General features: G+C 36.8%; 1 protein-coding gene across 3 annotated transcripts in view; it reads left to right on the top strand.

The window, feature by feature from the left end:
* The window catches only part of CDON (cell adhesion associated, oncogene regulated), a 76,410-nt gene extending 57,535 nt beyond the window's left edge, over nucleotides 1–18,875 (top strand). For all 3 annotated transcript variants that reach the window (XM_039356452.1, XM_039356451.1, XM_039356453.1), the window contains exons 12-20: nucleotides 1,965–2,171; nucleotides 3,564–3,745; nucleotides 4,275–4,380; nucleotides 4,815–4,937; nucleotides 5,409–5,636; nucleotides 6,975–7,261; nucleotides 10,409–10,488; nucleotides 14,124–14,377; nucleotides 15,250–18,875. In XM_039356452.1, coding sequence (XP_039212386.1) covers nucleotides 1,965–2,171; nucleotides 3,564–3,745; nucleotides 4,275–4,380; nucleotides 4,815–4,937; nucleotides 5,409–5,636; nucleotides 6,975–7,261; nucleotides 10,409–10,488; nucleotides 14,124–14,377; nucleotides 15,250–15,416 — 1,634 coding nt within the window. In that variant the 3' untranslated portion in view covers nucleotides 15,417–18,875. The remainder of the gene's footprint in view (nucleotides 1–1,964; nucleotides 2,172–3,563; nucleotides 3,746–4,274; nucleotides 4,381–4,814; nucleotides 4,938–5,408; nucleotides 5,637–6,974; nucleotides 7,262–10,408; nucleotides 10,489–14,123; nucleotides 14,378–15,249) is intronic.
* Nucleotides 18,876–20,427: the final 1,552 nt, after the last annotated feature.

Below are 20,427 nucleotides of genomic sequence, written 5' to 3'. Positions count from 1 at the left end.
CTTTGCATGCAGATTGTGTAGCTTAAACTCAGGCAGCAGATGATTCACTGGGGCCCAGTACTTTGGAAGTGTGTGTCTGTTTGTCATAATAACATGGGTGGATAAATAGACTGAACTTGTATGAGGTTACTTCCTTTGTTGCAGTTAATGATTATAGGCAGTATTACCAGAAAACATTTCTGCTCAAAAGTTTTGTGAAACTGCTGCCAAGGAGAATAAATGGATCACCTAATTTAATGATATTAGACAGGTTTTAGATGTTTAAATGCCTTTTTGGGGAAGCAAACAATTTTTCTTTCGAAGCAACACATTCTGCTTCTGAACAGTTCTGGTAATAGCATACTTATGTTTAATTCAGTTTTTTTTGCAAATTGCATAATATCAGGGCTTTGTTTTATGAAGCAGTCTTAGGTTATATGCCAAGGTGTTAGAATTAAAGAAATTTATACTTAGATTTTTAAATGTTTTCTGTTATTAAAATAAGTGCTAATAAAGGGCATGTTTTGTCATTCTGGTTATATTACAAACGTGCAGATTTTATTTATGAGATTTATGGACTATCCCAATTTGCTATGACTGGTCATTATAATAAAATACAATAAAAACACAGCATACATTATTAAAAATATCCCAAACCCCTCAATTTGTCAACAAAATTTAAAAAACTGGACCATTATACGCCGTCAACTCAAAAGCATTTCAAGATGGTTTTGTTACTGTAAATTGATTTCAAACAATGCAGTCAGGTTTCAAATCTTGAATATGATTCATATTCATAAAGAGCATTCTGAATTATCTAAGTCAACGTACAAAGGTAAGTTGGAAACTAATCTTAAAAATATATAGTTTTTCAGTGTTACACTGTATCTTTCTCTTTCCAATTAAATCTTTTCCTTTCTTCGTGGTGTATCTTGTACAACTTGATATAAAATATACAAAAAGATTTGGGATAATATCTCAGATAATGGCTATAATCAGACTTAACTAACATTCATTTTCTCCCTTTTTCTGTTTCCCCTGCTATCTAACTTCAAGTGAGTTCAGTAAGTATTAATGTAATCTGCATGGTTTTGAATACTAGCTTTTTGGTGGGGGAAAGGGTGCCTGGAGTTTATCACTCCTGTGGATTGCCTGGACTAGTCCCTGCAATTTCTTTGGCGAGATTTTTCAAACGTAGTTTGCCATTGTCTTTTTCCTAGGGCTGAGCAAGAATGACTGGCCCAAGATCATTCAGTTGGCTTCATGCCTACACTGGACTGGAATTTATAGTCTCTTAGTTTCCATCCTGGTGCCTTAACCCACTACCTAAGCTGCTGATACTTCATAGAGATAGTAATAAAGTTTTCATGAATCTATGAATTTCACTTTACATTTTAGATTCACTACCATGAAAAAACTATTTAGCTTCCTTAAAACAAGCTGAATTTATTTTGGTATTAATTGGTTTCTGTGTCCATTCCCATGGTTGTGATTGAGTTATGCAATTCTCTTTGACGCGATAATACTTCAGGATGCGTATGCTCTGGATTAACTCACTATTGTTGCATAGGGTTGTCAGTAAGCTGTAGTATTTCAGAATGGATTTTCTAGAATTAAGTCTTAAGTTATGTTGTGTAGACCAGACTGAGAAGTCCATGCCATGTAGGTCAGGACTATGTTTGTTGCAGCAGTTGTAGTAACAGAATGTTTTGACTCTGAATGCACTTCTCCCTTCCCTCCTTTTAGTGTGAATTTAGTGTGAACTAGAAGGGGGGGGGGCTGTCTGAAACCTAAACTAGTTTCTTGGAATGGGCTTCTCTGCTTCTCTGATTGTTGTCTTCTTCTGTCTTTGAAGTCCATTCCATAGGCCCTTTAAACACTGGGTATATCTTTTTAATTTAACTGATAACCTACAGGCATAAAAATCAGTGTTGGTTTTTTTTGTACACAATTTTGTATGAAGATTTGTCTATTTCCTTGTCTAGTTCCTGAGGCACCAGATCGGCCCACTATTTCAACAGCATCAGAAGCCTCTGTTTATGTCACTTGGATCCCGCGTGCAAATGGTGGATCACCTATCACTGCCTTTAAAGTAGAATATAAACGTGTTAACAGAAATAATGAATGGCTAGTTGCAGCAGATAACATCTCTCCATCCAAACTTTCAGTGGAAGTTGACAATTTGGATCCAGGTATTTATATGCGTGCCTTGTGCTCATGAGTGGTATGTTGGCCAACTCTCCTTCCCCAGAATGATTTAATCTCATTCTCTCTCCCCCCCTTTTTTTCCTTTTTTCTTTTTCTATTTTCTTTTAATTAGCTTTATTTATTTATAACATAAAATGTGAAAATACAAAAGCAAATAGTAGGGGACAACAGTAGAAAAAGGAAAAACAAAAAAAGGTGTGAAGAAAGGGAGGGGGAGAAACAAGGCATTGACTTCCAACTCTCTCTGTTGCAGTAAAATCAGACCTTAAAATCAAATCTCAACATTTTACATTCCTTTTTTATTGAAAACGTTTTATTGACAATTAACAAAAAAAAATTTTAAACCCACAAACCCACCCACCCCCACCCCTACCCCCCTACCCCCACCCCACTTCCCAGAGCCGAGTACAGGGTTATTACAAACATATTAAACATAATCTAATTAAATTTAACAAATTATACAATAACTAAATTCATACTTAACCCTTAACTCCCTTTAAACCTTAATATCATAATATTATAAACAAATCCATTTTAAAACAATGATTATAAAAAACCATAATAACAGTAAATAAACTAAATAATTTCCATTGTAAAATGCTATTAATAATTATTATTTAAAATTTAATCATAAAATGAATGAAACTTTTTAGTTCCATATTTAATCTGAATATAATCTATCCATCTTCTCCTTACCATAATATATCTTTCTTGTGTATGATCCTTTAAATAAGCAGAAATTTTAGCCATTTCTGCTAAATTAGAAACCTTAAGTGTCCATTCTTCTATAGTCGGCAACAAATCTTTCTTCCAATATTGACCTACCAATAACCTTGCTGCTGTTACTAAATTCAACATTAAAATAGTTTCTTTAACATCAAAATCCTCAAAAATCCCTAGTAAAAATAGTTGAGGAGTAACCTTTATCTTCCTTTTAAAAATCTTTTGAATGTTCCACCAAATCATAATCCAAAAAGCCTTAATATTTTCACAAGTCCAACTTTTTACATTTCTGTAGTAAGTAGGCATTAGCCCAGTGGTTCTCAACCTGTGGGTCGGGACCCCATTTGGGGTCGAACGACCATTTCACGGGGGTCGCCAAACAAGGCTGTCCGCCATTTTTTCCCCTTTTCTTTGGCCACGCCCCTGGCACCCGGTGATGTATAAGTGGTTGGGAGTCACCACAACATGGGGAACTGTATTATGGGGTCGCGGCATTAGAAAGGTTGAGAATCACTGTACTAGCCAATGTATCGGCAAATACATTTCCAAGTAGAAATAAAAGCACTTATGTTCTTTTCTTTTATTAGCACAATCAATTTGGCCGTCTCTGCTAATTCATTCTCCTCCCCTCCCCCCTTTTTTTTTCTTGAAAGGAACTGCATATAAGTTCCGTGTAATTGCTATTAATAATTATGGAGAAAGCCCTCGAAGTTCACCTTCTCGACCGTATAATGTGGCTGGCTTTACCAACCGATATTCCAACCGCCCCATCGCAGGACCTCACATTGCTTATACTGAAGCAGTCAGTGACACCCAGATCATGCTAAAGTGGACTGTGAGTATCCAGTTCTTCTTCTGGAAATAACGTTTTATGTTTTTTAAAAGATACTAATAAAACAGTTTGCTCACTAACTAACTTAGAACAAAGGTCTGAGTCTCTTGGAACATTAAACACATATGTTCTATAAATACTATTCTAAACAGGCTGTTTATATATAGTCATTCTCTCTTTTGGTAGTTTATATTGTTTATTGTTTAGTGCAGTATAAAAATAAAAGTGGATGATGAGAGTATAATAGAAGATTCAAATGAAAATGGCACATTAAATGCTGATATCAGAATTTTTTAATCTTCGGCTCTAAGGAATTCTAGTTGTTTCAATTTTTAATGATTGAATATGTAAGTTAATTTTTTAAAAGATGGAAATACGCTATCAAATTAATTCTTTCTCTGTGTAATGGTTAAGTTTCAAATGTTTTTTGCAGTTTAGTTTATCAGTGTCATTAAATTTATCTTCCCTATATCTTTCTTCATTCCTTATTGTGTGTTCTGAATTCTCACGTGTTTAAGCATTTCTGTTTTAGTATATTACTTCAAGTAACAACAACACACCTATCCAAGGATTTTACATTTATTATCGCCCGACGGATAGTGACAATGATAGTGATTACAAACGAGATGTTGTAGAAGGTAAGATCCATGCACAACTCCTTCGTTTTGTGTCTTAATGCATAAAGGCCTGATTAAATGAGATGTAAATATTATCCTTATGCGTTGTATATATGTCTTATTAAGACCGCACAGTAATAACCCATTGGATATATTGACTTTTTGTACTCATACTTTTTAGAAAGCAACAGGTTAGAAAATGCTGACATAGAAGGATACTGCTTTGCCAAAACATGCCTAAGACTGACCACATAAAAATGATTTTTCAGATTTATCAGAGATTTAAGAATTAATTGCTTTTTTTGCACATCTCTAAATGCAGAGTTTTATAGACTTTGAATTTTTGTCTCTTATAAGATTTTCTATACTTTTTTTTTCTTATAATGCACTTCATCTGAAAGAGTACAGTTCTGTTAAATGGCGTTTCCATTTCTCTTTGCTCCTTCTATTCCCAGGTACAAAACTCTGGCACTTGATAAGCCACCTACAACCTGAAACATCATATGATATTAAAATGCAGTGCTACAATGAAGGAGGAGAAAGTGACTATAGCAACGTGATGATATGTGAAACCAAAGGTAAGAAACAATTGTGGGGCCCTTGGTGCTTGGTGGGTTTTTTTTTTTTCAAACATTTCATTACCAAACTAGGTAACATCCATAATTGTTGCTTCTGATAATAAATCTGTTTGTTAATAAGCAAACTGGTCAGTCTTAAAAGCAGATACTTATCAAAAGGGGAGAAACATTGTCTAACTAGCATATATTATGCCTTTCTTAATTGAAATAGTGCTCTTTAAACTGAAGGCAAATAGAATAATATGGCACTCTTTACCCTCTCATTTTTTTTCATTCCTCTATGATTGTGATTATTTATTGTATGCCAAAACAAATGCATCTAATTAATGGTACTCTGTAACTAATGGACTTAATAATTTTAAAGCATTTTCAGCTGTTGCTGAAGTTCAGCATAAGGCTAGAATAACACTTGCACGAATTTATCATTTCATTTTTTTTTTCATTTAACCTTTTTGCTTTAATTCCAATCAGTGAAACGTTCACCCGGAGCATCTGAATATCCAGTGAAAGACCTTAGTACACCACCTAATTTCCCTGATCGTGGAATTGGAAGCAATGCAGGTCAACCAAATGGTTCAGTCCGGAGTGGCAACATGTTGTATCTCATTGTTGCCTGTGTCCTTGGAGGGATGGTTTTCATTCTGATTGTCTTTATTGCCATGTGTTTATGGAAGAACCGTCAGCAGAATGCCTTGCAAAGTAAGTTGCTTTTCATGCATAACAGCCTTATTTTATAGTATAATAATAATGAGAAGGAAGGAAGGAAGGAAGGAAGGAAGGAAGGAAGGAAGGAAGGAAGGAAGGAAGGAAGGAAGGAAGGAAGGAAGGAAGGAGAAAAAAAATATTAGAATTAGAATTCTTTATTGGCCAAGTGTGATTGGACACATAAGGAATTTGTCTCCAGTGATAAGCTCACAGTGTACATATAAACAGCAAGTCATAGGTCATAAATCATAGTAACAATCATTAATCATAAGTTACAAACAACAATTGATAAATCTTAAGAAACCAATAGGAGAAGATGGTAGGAAAGATGAGAAGATAAGAAAAGATGGGAAATGAGACAGTATTGTGGGAATTAAGTGCTCAACAGGGTGTTGGCATAGGGGAAAAAAAACTAAGTCTGGTTGTTTTGGCATGCAATGCTCTATACCATTGTCCTAAGCCGGGGAGAAGTTAAAACAATTTATGTCCAGGGTGTGAGGGGTCTGTAGATGTTTTCTCACCCCTTTTTCTGGCTCATGCAGTATATAGGTCCTCAATGGAAGGCAGGCTGGTTGTGATTGTTTTTTTCTGCAGTCTTACCTATCGGTTGGAGTCTGTACCTTCAACATCTCATTGCATCTTGTCCCTGCTTTATCATTACTGTGGAACAAAAGACAACTTTTACATGAGTTTATTTTTCTCAGCCTGTAACTCCTCTATTATGCAGGTTATAACTAAAAGTTGCATAGTGATGCTGAAAATGAAGCAGCAACCTATGTTTATAACTCATCTTATTTGTTAACCATCTTAATATCATCCAATATTGTATTTTATTTAACCAACTTTATTCATGTTTTTACTATTTTATTATTTTAATCTTTACTACTGTTTAGTATTCCTGGCCCTGGCCATGATAGAGTATGATTGAACATGGCTGCTAATTTCGTAAATTCATGTATAATCCATAAGTTTTGCTATGTATTTTTAACATGATTTCCACTCAAATGTGAATATAAGTAAAGACAACAAATTTGTAAATATGCAGTGAAGCTTAATGCTTACTCCGACCCTATGCCTTCCTGATTTGGCTAATGGGGATTAACTCCTGCAGAGATTCACTTTTATTTTTATTTTAAGTACAACCAACTATGCTATTTGCTTTAAAATATATTTAGGAAGGTTCTTCCTATTGGAAGATTTGCTAAAGACTAAAACTGTTAATTGACACGGTATATAAATGCAGGGGAAAATAGGCCAAGAACATCTTCTATATGCAGCACATCCAAGTTAAGTTGCAATTTCTAGAGGATTTCTTCTTCCTTGTTTCTACAGAGTATGACCCTCCCAGCTACCTCTACCAAGGTACGGATATCAATGGACAAATGGTTCAGTATACAACTCTGCCAGGCACAAGCCGCATTAATGGTGGCGTACATGGAAACTTTATCAGTAATGGAAAACATAATAATGGATGCCTCCACCTCCATCATAAGGTTGCTAATGGAATGAATGGGATCATGAACGGTGCTGTCAATGGTGGAACCGGTGTTTATCCCGGACATTCTAACTCGCTCTCCAGAGCCCACATAGAATATGAACACACCCATCACATAGGAAATGTAAGTAAATGTGATGCTTTATGGGTCAAGCCCTTGAAGCTTTCATTGTTAGGAACATTAGAAATGAAAGTGGAGATGTTCGGTCTTCTTGAAAGAGAAGTTGCAAATGTCATATACCGGTATCTGTTCTTGAAGACCACATTATTGGACACCTATTAAAGTATGATACAGTTAATAAAAGACTTCATCGTGAGAGCAATAGATATAGACTTAAAGATACACTTTAAAAGTCATTTTTGTTAATGTAATATTTGGAGACTTGAACACCTTCATTTACTAATAGTCCATCTGTTCCTCCCATATACTCATTTTTGTATAGACCCTAAGTTACTGAATTTGTAGCAGAGTTTTCTAATGTAAATAGTGTTGCTGAATGGAAACATACAAAAATTTTGTAATTCCTGTGGTTACTGAGAATTTCTGTTATCGGGCAAAGAGGCATAATTTTGTTTAAACCTTCAGAGTTCCTAGAAATTAAAAAAAAATGGTTACATCAAGTTTTTATATATAAATTTATGAAGCTGATTCAACTGAATTCAGGTTCAGTTGAGAACTAATGCTTCAGATGGGCTAGATTTGAATAATGTTGGATGTAGCTTTTTGTGTTGTGGAACACTACTCTCAGATAATCTTGATAAATTAACTGCCCATTTTCACACCTTAATAGGTGTGAAATGCCATAATAGTAATGGCATTTGCCTTTGGAGAGAGCCAGTTCTAGGCTAGAAACCAGATGACCTGTGAGTTCTAGTCCCATTTTAGGCATGAAAGCTGGTTGGGAGACTTTGGGCCAGTCACTGTCTCTCAGCCCACAACATCTGGCTCAGACAATAAGCTGATTGGTCAGTTCCTGTCACAGCCAATGGATCAACACTGAGTTGATTTGGGGAAAAAAAAAATCCAGACCCTGCAGTTGCAGGAACAATGCTAAGAAGGGGAGAAATACCCTTTGTATATCCATCCATGTTGAGATTTTTACTGTAATATGAGATAAGGGATTTCTAGCAGATAAATGATTCACTTTTTTAAATATGCACAGATTTGATGTGTGCCAAGTCACTTTGTGACTAAGCTGTGTTTCAGACCTAATTTTAAGTAGTGCCCTTAATTACATTTCAGTGTGCCAAAATCTGAAGCTCATAAACTGAAGAAATTCCTTTTTTTTCCCCTTTTGGTTCTTGCTCAGCCACACCATAATATTTGCTTTCTTTTTAAGCGCTTTCTTTTTAAGAACGAACTATTCTATTCATGTCTGTTTTGAAAAACACAGTTCTTAGAATGTATTTTTATTATGCAGCCTACTTTAAATAGAGCTTTCCTTACTCATCGTGCTGAGCTGAAGACAGCCCAGATAGAGTTTTAGAGGTTCAAGGAGTGAAGAAGGCAAGTTTATCATTGTTCTTGCTGCTTGAGTAGCAACAACTCAAGAGGAGCGGCTAGGTTAAGAGGTCCTACACACAAAACTGTTCCAATGTTTTGTGGGAAACGAGGAATGTGTTCAGAAATTAAGTAACATCATCTGCTTCTAGTGGGAGGACAAGTGGGCAATTGTTTGCTCTGGTAATTGAACATAAACACTTCATTTCATGGAATAACAGATTGCTAGAAGTACAAGAATGGCTGTCCAGATAACCTTTCAAGTCTCTCACAGTCTTCATGTTTCCTTGTTGTGGCCTTCTTAGATCCTTAAGACCCATTTAAAGGCTAACCCAAACATTGATTTTAGAAATATTTAAATGAAAGCACGTAGAGGAGGATGGACGCAGCCGCTGTGAAATTAAATTAGAGCCCAGGCGACTGGGGTGGGTATGCTGAGAACACAAACTTAAAACAGGTGTTAAAGATTCCCCTTTTAGATGCTCCCCCAAAGCCTAATTCTCACACTTAGATTTATCTCCAAGTAACATTATTTCTCTCAAGTAGGAAATCCTACCTTCAACATTTTAGTATGCAATTATTTCAAAGATTCCAGTGTTTATATCGATCAATATCCTTGAGAGTTTTAAAACCATTTATTCTGGCTATTCATCACTAACTGAGTATTAGTTCATGTCCTGTTTTTCTTTGGAGAAGGGTCCCTAATGCCAAAGCTCTGAATAAAGTAAGACTCTACACTAAAACATTGGTTTTGCTCTTTGTGCTAACACCCCCATGCCCCCACAAACACTAATATAGTTGTGCATAGAGGCAACATTTTCAAATAAGGAGTTGCAGCCTCTTCACAAGATTCATAGATGAGAATGTTTCTCCCCCCAAAAAAATAGTTTAATTACTTTATCATATAGGCACGCAACAACTTGGGAACAGTTGGTCTTGAAATTCGTCTTCCAGTAAGAGATCTGAATATTTAGATTTCTGTTACTATTTATGCCGCCTATCTGCAAGTATTTCTTAGAGATCTAAGAAATACTTGCAGATAGGTAGCATAAATAGTAATAAAAATCTAAATACTCAGATCCCTTACTGGATCTGAGACACAGTATTTAGCAATGAGTTACATATTATTAATGCTGCTTTTTTTTTATTTGTAGAGATTGTACAGCCAAAAACAAAAACTCAGAAATCCCTTTGCCTTCTTTCTCCATCACTTTTGGCTGACAAATTAATACATCTGTAAAAATAACAGCAAATTTCAAACCCAGAGTTTAGTCAGGCAAGCTGAGCTAAATGGAATAATTGAAAGAAACTGGGACATTGATTATATTTCATCACTCACACATGCAACATCCTGTCTCCACCAACAAACAGTAGTTTCCAGTAAAGAAAAAATTCCCTTCGTGTCTGTCACTATGTCAGTAGCATTTTCACTTTTTTCTTCAAATTAAGCTTGGGCGTTTCAAGCTGAAAATAAGGCCAAGGAACTTATTATGAACATGTCTAAGCCATAACATTTGGCCTGGCTTTGCTCTAGCACAGGCGTGGGCAATTGTCGCAACTTTATGACCTATGGACTACACCTCCCAGAATTCCTGAGCCAGCATGACTGGCTCAGGAATTCTGAGAGTTGAAGCCCACAAGTCCTAAAGCTACCATCGTTGCCCGCCCCTGTGAATTTCATGGAATAAACTGTGCCTGCTTGTTTAATATTACAGACTCATTAGCTTCCTTATTTTAATTTTCAAATATTTCCATTCCCCCATCATCCAGGGTGGTGAAGTATATACCTCCGTCCCTCAGACAGATCCTTCAGAATATGCCAATTGCAGGAACTGCTGGAATAACAACAGGTAATCAAACTGATCTCTGAATTGGGATCTCCGAATTTGAGCCTGCACACACTAGTGATCCCATCTATGTGTCTAGCAAGTACATCTTGATCTTTGCATTCTTACTATTCCAGATTTATGCATAGAAAATGCTACAGGGTTTCTAAAAACTAGCAAGCTGAAGACCTTCCAGCTTCAAAGAAATTTAATTCCTTCAGTTTTAAATGCAGAGCTAGCTCTAGTCAAGTATACTTAGTGTGGGCAGTTTTGTGCTGCTACACAGACATTTATCAGCTGCAAGATTTGCTTGAACTACTTTATTTATTCAACTTTGATGCCAGCTGACTCCAAATCTGGGCTGAACTACAAGATGCAACCAAATTTCTCTTTCTAAGTTACAGGCCCATTTATTTCTTCATGAAATTAGTCATTTCTTTATATAGGAAACAGCGCAATCTAGTACATGCTAAAATGAAAAATGTCTCGATAGAAGCAGGCAATTTTTGTCTGAGAAGATCTAATTTAGATGCCTTAGGGCTGGTACTTGAACTAGTGGTTAGGCTGGTTATAATATTATCCAGGGTGGCTCAACTTCACTCTTTTCTGAAAGCTGCCAGGTCCTTTTGCCTTCCTTCAGCAACAAGATTATAAAACAAGAGCCTGAGCAGACATGCTAAAGAATTCAGCTTTTCCACTGCAACAAAATCTCTGTTGATGAGCTAGAACAGTGATGGCGAACCTTTTAGAGACTGAGTGCCCAAACTGCAACCCAAAACCCATTGGGTAGGCGTGGCTGCAGTGGTAACGGCAGGCTGGGTGGGACTAAAAAGTTCAATCAATTCCAACTTTGCAAGATCTTTTTTTTTCCCACGAGAAGTTGAAATTGACTGATTGATTGAACCTTTTTTTTTTTTTGCATGCGGCAGCGGAGGCCTCAAGTGAAATGGTTTTATAAAACCCAGAGAGGGCTCTGAGTGCCGCCTCTGACACCCGTGCCATAGGTTTGCCACCACTGGGCTAGAAGTTGCCTCATAGAAAACTTGCCCTGCACAAAGAAATCTTACTCTATTTGGGGACGATGACCTATAATGCTTAGGTCCCACCCATTTTTCCAGTTTTCCATTAGCAGGTTTTCACCACAGTGGTCAGCTTGAAGTTATGAACTGTCAGAACCCATAAAGAATTCCCAGAAGGAGTGCTTCAGTCTCATGTAGAGCATGGCTGTCCCTTGAAGGCCCTTAAACCAAATAAACTCAATATTTGTGGTTCAACAGCAGCATTTTACTAGCCATCCCGTTCATCAAAATAAACGTGGAATAATAGTTCCGCTTTGTAGATTATAAAATGTGTGCCTTGTGTTGGCTGTATATTTTAAACTTAGTGGCTCATGCAGTAAGGGAAAAAACTTCATGCAAATACTTTAACACTTGTTTATAGCAGAGTTGAGCTATTTTTTTTCTCTCTTCCATGAGAAACAAGCAAAATTAACTTTTTATTTACCTAGGAGCCTCTCCTTTGCTTTAGTTTAAGTAAGCACATAATCTATAATGGATTGATGGACTATAAAAATAAATAGCAGCTTTCTGCCAGTAGTTGTTTTCTTAATATTTCGCAAGGCACCCTGGCTTTTCTGCACTGAAAGCTCACATAATGACAATTCTGGGATTGTGCAACCTGTGCTTGCTGTTGCCTGTGTTATAAATCATACTTGTATTTAGGCTTTGCTTACTGCAGTCACACACTGCCCCTTACTGCAATCACACCAGGCACTTACAGTGAGTTGCATTGTCACTTTTCCAATAAAATCAAACTGAAAGTCAAAGATTTTACATAGTGCAAAATGCAAGGTATTGGGTTATGGTTCAGGTTCAAATTAACTTTAGCTGTAGAGCTGACTGGGTGGGAAAAAAAATAAAAATGAAAGTTAAAATTGCCAACTCAGCTTGACAGCCAAAAGTCAGATTTTATTGATTCTTGCAATACTGCATAAAATACTCAAATTTCTACATGTTGCCTCTTAGGAGAGTTCCACTATGTGTGTGTGTGTGTGTGTGTGTGTGTGTGTGTGTGTGTGTGTGTGCGCGTGTGTATCTGCTTACAGTTAACATAAAGATGGAAAATTAAGAGAATTTTTGTATACATGGGGAATTTTGGTAGTTGAAGTCCACAAGTCTTAAAGTTGCCAAGGTTGGCCACCCTGTTTTAAAAGAAAACTCATGGCAAATGTAACAAACAATTGTAACAAATAAGAATAGTTTGAATTGTGCTGCGTTTTGCCCTACACAGGCATATTCTTTGCATAATGAATTAGTATCCATAATTCTCTCTTCAATTCTCCCTGAGTTCCCATCTCTCATCCAATCCATTGCTAAAAATGGCAGCAAGTCAATCAGAATTCACCCACTTGTTAAAGACAAATGGGATGGCTTATTTGAAAGTCTTGAAATAATCTGTGAGTTGCTGTCAAGGATCTTTAGAATAAAACAAATCTGTAGGCAGAATATGGCTTCACATTTTGTGTAAAGATAAATACAAAATCCAGAGTGATCACTCCAGATTATTTTGTTAGATCCAGCATTTACTTATATACTCATTTAAGATAACCTATTCTTTCTGGACCTCATGCTTTATACAACAGTTCCTACATCTTCCCTAAATAGATGTAGCTGTGATGTGGTTTTTCACCAAATTTATGTTTAATCACCAATAATATAGTAAAGTTCTTGTTAGCATTTACTGTGAATGTTGAGAAAACAACTTGATCGCTGCCTTCATGTCTTTGGAAGTGATGCTCCAGCTGCAAATGTTTAAAGTACTGGCAGCTTCCCAAAACTTTGGATTAGAGCTAGCATGCCTACAAAGGATTTTGGTTGTTAAGTTGCCTTTTTTTGTTGTTTTCTTTTGTTCAAAGGCTGAGTAGCTTCAGCTATAAGAAACTGACTTCCTTTTCTGCTTGATTAGCCATTCACAATCCAGAACAAGAGAGAATTATCAAAGTGTCTTTTTGGGAAGAGTCAAAAAGCATATTCTCACTTTCTAGGATTACAGTGGAGAAGAATGCCATGCTGAATGAAATCATTCTGTCAACAGGAGCTTTTCCAATTTGGAGAACAAACTGGCAAATATAGCAAACAATGAAATCCCTTGTTATATTGCCAGAGTTACGCCAATAAAAAATTATCAAGATAAGCTCTTGAAAAGCAGTATAAAATAGTACTTGTTATCGGACACACAAATTCCTTGTGCATCCCATCACACTTGGCCAATAAAGAATATTCTATTATTATATTTATAATAAGCATTTTGTACATGCTTGTGCTGCTAAACCAAGTGTAAGATTTAGTCATTAATGTCCTAAACAACATTCAACCCAGATAACTGCAATTAGATAAAGATTTTACTAGCCTTACATATTTTAGTTGCGGATTGAAATGCATTATTATCAATTTTGACATTTGGTAACTTACTACAGATCTACTATTCATTGCAAGTGAATGATAATACAGAGGCATATTTATGCTGTGTATTTCTGGTGCTGAGTGCACGGCAGGCATTATAGAAATATTTTGAAGAAATAAAGAATATATTGATCAGTGAAACACGATGTGCATTCTGATCAATCTTCTTTTCTCTTTTCTGGGCTTGAATATTTGTAGGTGTTTCACTAAAACCAGTGGCAATTTTGGCAACAGTTCTGTACCAGTGATGCCCATTATAGCACCTTATCAGCAAGACAGTCTAGAAATGAAACCATTAAATCACATGATTGTGGCCATGTGCCTGGCATCCACAGTCCCTGGATGCAGCACTGAGACTGAGGAGAATGATAAGGAGAAGGCAGACTCACCGTCACATCAGGACACTTGTGGCCAAGAAAATATGAGCCCACTCAATACAAGTTCTATATCAGGTATGTTAGAAAAATGGAAAAATGTGCTTATTTCTTAACGTTTATGGAGATTCTCAGTCATCCAGGTCGTGGTTGTCCCAAAAGTGCTTTTTCAAAAGGCAACTGGACTTTGTTTTTCCTTGAAGATGTTTCACTTCTCATCCAAGAAACTTCTTCAGTTTCTTACCTCTTAGGTCATTTGTATTTTTTTCTCTCCCGTTCAATTGTGTCTGATTCATGGAGACTGCCTGGCCAAGTTCCCAGCAGTTTTCTGGGCAGGTTTTTCAGAAATGGTTTGCCATTGCCTCCTTCCTAGGGCTGAGAGAAAGTGACTGGCCCACAGTCACCCAGCTGGCTTTGTGCCTATGATGAGACTAGAACTCATGGTCTCCCAGTTTCTAGTTTGATGCCTTAACTACTGCCCCAAACTGGTACTGTAATGTGTATTTTCTTATAACTAAAACATTTTAATTCATCCACACAGAAATCAGAATTATTGTAAGGGCAAATAAATACAGCATCTTGAGTGGCTCCTAATGCTCAATTATTTTTCAGGCTTCTTTACAAAATTAGGAGCTTTTACAAAAGGAATTTCCTCCATCTTTCTCCTTTGATTAGGCTGTGAGGATTGCTTTTAATCACAGTTCTGATTTTTTTTATTAAAAAAAAAACTTTCTTCCAAGAATATCTTTCGCTGTACTTCTGCATTTCAACAGCTATAATTAATTGGATTGGATCCTTATCCAGATGCTGCACAAAATGCCATTAACGTTGAGGCAAAATAGTGAACATTCAGTAAACGGCAGCCAGTTGGGACTTGCATAAATCTTTTGAATAGTTGAGGTGGTTTAGGTAGCTGATGAACAGATGCTGATTATTGTTTTCCTTTGCAGATCACAGTGGACGTTTGGAGACATCTGATGCCAGCTTGAACTGGAACCCCCTTTTTCATCGGCCGATTTCAAAACACTGTCATGAAAAGACCGAAGTGCTTTCAAACGGGGGTGTCACCTTGGACAGTTTGGGGGGACATCAGCAGCTCCAAATACAGGAGACTTAAAGAGAAATGGCCTTCCTTGATAAAGCCAGTATCTGCCCAGCAGAATTGCTGGAAGAGACGGACAACAAGAATACTAATTATTAGAATCACTATTTATTTTTCATTTTGAGATGCAGTGTCCTATGAATGTATGTTTTAAAACGCCCTTTTGCTGTTGTGTATTATTTATCCCCAGAGAAATCCATCCCCACACCTCCCTCAATGAAACCATTCTGATGATTGATGATACTATAAATCAGTGTTTCTCAGCCTTGATGCCTTGAAGATCTGTGGTCTTCAACTCCCAGAATTCCCCAGCCAGCATAGCTCCCAGGAATTCTGGGAGATGAAGTCCACCCATCTTCAAGGCAGCAAGGTTGAGAAAAACTGCTAGAGATGATGTCTTCCTTGGACAGTGACCGTTGGAAAATTACTGTTGCAGTGTGATGTAAAGGTTTTAGCAAATATACACAAGGGAGAACCTCAGGCCCAAATTGGACTGCAGCTTATGATTATACAGCTAAGAGGTATCAGTCAGATAGAAGAATTCCAGCCTGTCTCAAAAATTACAAGCTATTAGTGAAATCATGATAACTTTCTGAAGGCATATTAATCTGGACTGTTGATTCATTTTATATGCTGAATTATTCTCAGTCTTGCTGATCAGCAGTTGGACTTATGTAAGTGAATGTAATAAAATATAGAGTTCTTCTTATGCTGGTTTTTTGATAGCGAGAGGAACAAGGCAGGCCTTGCGATATTGTCACAACAATAACAAAAACGGCAGTAGCATTTATAGCCACCTGCCCAACAATAAGGGAACGCTTGAATGTGCCTATTCTGTAGCGTTGTCCTTTGTTTTTATTCTAAATGTTTTAAAATTTACCTTTTGGCGTTCCCTTGGTGTGTCTCATATACAATACTGTTTCACTTGTTACGTGTTGTGTTAGCTTTTTCTCGTAGCATGGTAGTATGTTGCGCAAAACATAAGCTAGGAGAAGAAGAGGTAAAGAAGATTTTGGATGCAACTGTGATATTAGAAAATTGCCACAAATGCTAGGTTGGAAATATCTCCTCTTTTCTTTCTCTTTTCAAAGAAAGCAAAGAGCTGCTATTGTTTTAGGGTTGATTAATTAGCCTAATTAATTACAAGTCAGAGGAGGGTTTGGAACTTCCATCTGTAGTAGTTAGTAATTACATTTTATGGCATTTTCTTTGAAATAAGTACTAAGAGTACATTAACTTCTACATATTGTTCACCAGAAGTTAACCCTTTTGCACGACTTGGAAAGTTGGGATGCAAGATCAGAAATATTAATCCCATTTCTTTTGGCCATGCAGAATTGTTGCTTTACCCAAAATCAACCAGTGCTATTAATAGAGTCCAATTTGCCCTTCATTTGTACAAAAAAATGTGTGTAAGAGGAGAATAGCTGCGTAGTTCCTCTTCCCCTTTCAGTTTTAACCAGTATGTATACAATGTGAAATATCTAATAATCAGAGAGACATAGTTCTAAAAGTGCAGTTGTCCCAAGCAATAGGGATTGATTTTATAACTGGATCAAGGATTGAAAAATACCAAGAGTAATAATGCCATAATAAAATTAAAAAACTGTTCTAGAAGACAAAAAGTGGTGCTCAATGGCACCCTTGGCCACACTGAATAATATGTGTGCGTGATTTTGTGTGTGTGTGTGAAATTAAAAATGGGCTCTATTTTTTATAACTGTTGCAGCAGAGATCAAATGCCGTGTGTATATATAGCGTGTGATTATTTTATATGATGTATATTATATAATTTTATAAATATGACTCCCTTATGAGAACTTGTCGTGTGGGTCTGGTTTCCTATGCAAGACCTGGTTTTGATGATGCAAAATGCTGTTTGCTTTACATTGAAACTTACAGAGAAGGATTGTGCGCTGTTTGTTTAGACAATTAATTTGGAAAGGCTTTAGAAATTACTTTTCAATGTTCTTTGAAATGAGGTCACAATCTTCTACACGAGTTTGAGGGTAGGACCAGCATCTCTGCTGGTTGGGATAGAAGGAGAGGTCTTTTCGCCAAGCCAGATTGTCAGAACACTTCCCCACCCCAGACCACCCACTCTTGACGGGAGCAGCAGGTTGCTTCTATCAGGTTCATCTTTACAGAAAAGTCCAGATAAGAAACGGAAGTTGTTTTATACTTTGAACAGAGTTGATCTTCTTATTTGATGGTGGAGAAACGTCAACCCCCTTCCTCAACAGAATCTCATCAAGAATTCTTTTTCCTGTGACACTGTTTTAAGTGTTTTTTTCCTCTCTTATTGTATTTTATTTATGAAAGTTATATATTGTCTTTATATTTTAGGGGGATCGTGTGTTCCTTCCAATCATAGATGCATATAAATCTTAGAAAGCATACACGGGTGATCAGCTCCTGAAATCTAAATGCTCCATCCCCTGTTTAGATTTGGATTGATCTGTTCTACCCAAGAACTGGTCAAGCGATCTTGTTTGGCATTGTTTTACCCTGCCATTTTAAGTTGTAACGGCTTTTCAAAATCACTAAAAGAATTAAATTAGGACGTCTTGTTTTAAGTTATTTTGAATGGCTCTTCTTCTTTCTGCCGGCCTTTTAAGTTTGGACACTGTGACCCCTGTATAAATCTCGGTCCATTGTTAATTTCTCTGGCATCTTCATCTTTATTAGGTATTCCTTGAATTGTGGCATTGGTGTTAGATCGTTTGCTGAATTTCAGTATTGAAATATATTGCAGCAGAGTTTAAATGCTGTACCTCACTTACAGAGAGTTTCTCATTTATCCTCACAAAAAAAAGATGCAAACCATGCAAATATGCAACTCGTAGGAAATGTTTATTGCAGTGCTTTTGCCCAGAATTTATTCAACTCACATTTTGTTCACCTTTGAGTTTGTCTATTTAAGAATAAGAAGAATTGTCAGAGCAATTTCTAATGATATAATCAGCATCCATGTTATCCTGATACAATGCATAGGTAAAGCTACTGGCTTGTAGTAGTTGGTTAAACTCTGCTCATTGCCTGTTGTTAATGCCTATGCACACAATAGCTATTGGGAATTTGTCCCATTAAAATCTGTGTAACCAACTTATGTAAAAGGTGGTTTTCGTGCAATATGGTTTTAATTTAAACTGTTTTCCTGAAGGTGTGTGATCTAGCTACGCAACCTCAAAAAGATGTTATTCTCAGAGTTTGCTCCTCCAGTCTTTGAAAAGTCACTTCACTAAAGTATCGCTGTTTAAGCAAAAAGTGTTATTTCAGTTTACTTTGATTTTGCAATTTAATTTAAATTTAAAGATACATGTATTTTTGTCATATAAAAATGTTATATTTTCTTTTAAAAGTTGTAATATTCTTTTTTTTAAAAAAACTGTACAAATGTTTAAATATTGTAGGTTTGGGCAGACTTTTCTTTGTGTTTATAATATTAAAGAGAATTACACTGGTCCAGTCTAATGGTCTGATATGAGAATTATATTCTTCTTGCAGTCTTACTTAAAACAGTGGTATCCTGATGTGATAAATGGGAAGTTCACACAAGTGTCATTATTTTTTTTAAAAAAAATCTTGTTAATGTTTCAAATAATGCATCCCCAGTTTTGTTTTGACCTTTCTTCACTATTGTCTAATGCAGGCAACTCTAAGATTCGTGGTCCTCAATGCCCACATGGCAACTCTAAGATTTGTGGTCCTCAATGCCCAGAATTTCCTAGCCTGCATGTCTGGATGAGGAATTCTGAGAGTTTTGAGCCCACAATTTGCCAAGTTTGCAGACCCCTGGTCTAATGAACCCCTTGAGAAATAAAATAGTAGCTGTGCAACCTATCTCAAAAGGAAGAAGTCATCTGTCAAATTCAGAATCCATTTGTCGAAATGAATTGAGATGTCCTATGATCATCCTTAATGAGAAAAACATAATTACTGTATCCATTTTATCTTAATTCTCATTGATTTGGGAGAAGGCCCTGTAAATCACCGCCCCCCTCAAAACTTTATCTTGGCTTTCTCTCCCCCTCTCAGCTGCCTCTTTTTTTTCTCCACCATCCTCCAACATAACTAATTTCTTTATTGATTTGTGGATTATTTACAGCTCTGAGGTGATCCTTGTAACTTTTACAAGCTGCGTGCCGGGGGTGAACTGAATTATACCCAATGGAAATATCCCTCTTCCATATTCTTAAATGGAAGGAAATTGTGGCACATTTTGGGACAAGATAGCTATTGTCTTAACTCCAGGGACTACAGATTTTTATTTACTTATTTATTTATTGCCAACGTACATTTTTACAACAATGGTTCTCAGCCTGAGGGGCTGTGGTGTCATCACAGGGAGTCTGCGAAGTCTTGAAGAAATGTTACGATTTAAATCTTGAGTTAAGTCTTAGTGGTCGGTGGCCGTGGTCAGCGACCACAAAAAAGTATTAAAAGGGGTTCCGTTATGGAGAAAAGATTGAGCCCCCTTGCTTTACAACATAGCAATTGTGACTGAATTCTGGGGGCAGCTGGGGAATTCTGGGAGTTGAAGTTCACAAGTCTTAAAATTGCCAAGGCTGGGCAGACCCCCACCCACCCCCCCATCCCCGATCTAAATGTTCAAGGTGAAAGATTGGTTTACAGGAGAGGTTGCTCCATACAAAGGAGCTAGTGCTGTGTATTAAATTGTGGTAACAAGCAGAGATGTGGTGAATGAATACATCCCTGCCCCACCCATCCTTCAGGTCAACATATGACTAAACCACACCACAGGCATTGTTTGCTGAAGTGATTCATTATTCCAGCTGTCCAGGGTTTGGCTGCCTTTGACAAAAAAATAACACACTAAAACTTCATAATGCAAAGACTCCCTGGCAGATAAGACAGGGTGGGTGCTTGTGACCTGGCAATTCCCATCGTGTTGCTAAGTTATCGTTTTACAAGAGAATGGGCTGGAATGTGAAAAACCAGCAGTTAACCTCCTGTATTCTCCAGCTCTGGCCTAAACTGGAAAAAGATTACTTTGGACAAATGC

This window comes from Crotalus tigris, unplaced genomic scaffold (genome assembly GCF_016545835.1).
Source record: "Crotalus tigris isolate CLP2741 ecotype Arizona unplaced genomic scaffold, ASM1654583v1 scf7180000018825.4774228, whole genome shotgun sequence".
In the NCBI taxonomy this organism is placed as follows: domain Eukaryota; kingdom Metazoa; phylum Chordata; class Lepidosauria; order Squamata; family Viperidae; genus Crotalus; species Crotalus tigris.
Note: the sequence above shows the minus strand (reverse complement) of the source record. Positions and strands in the feature narration are given on the sequence as shown.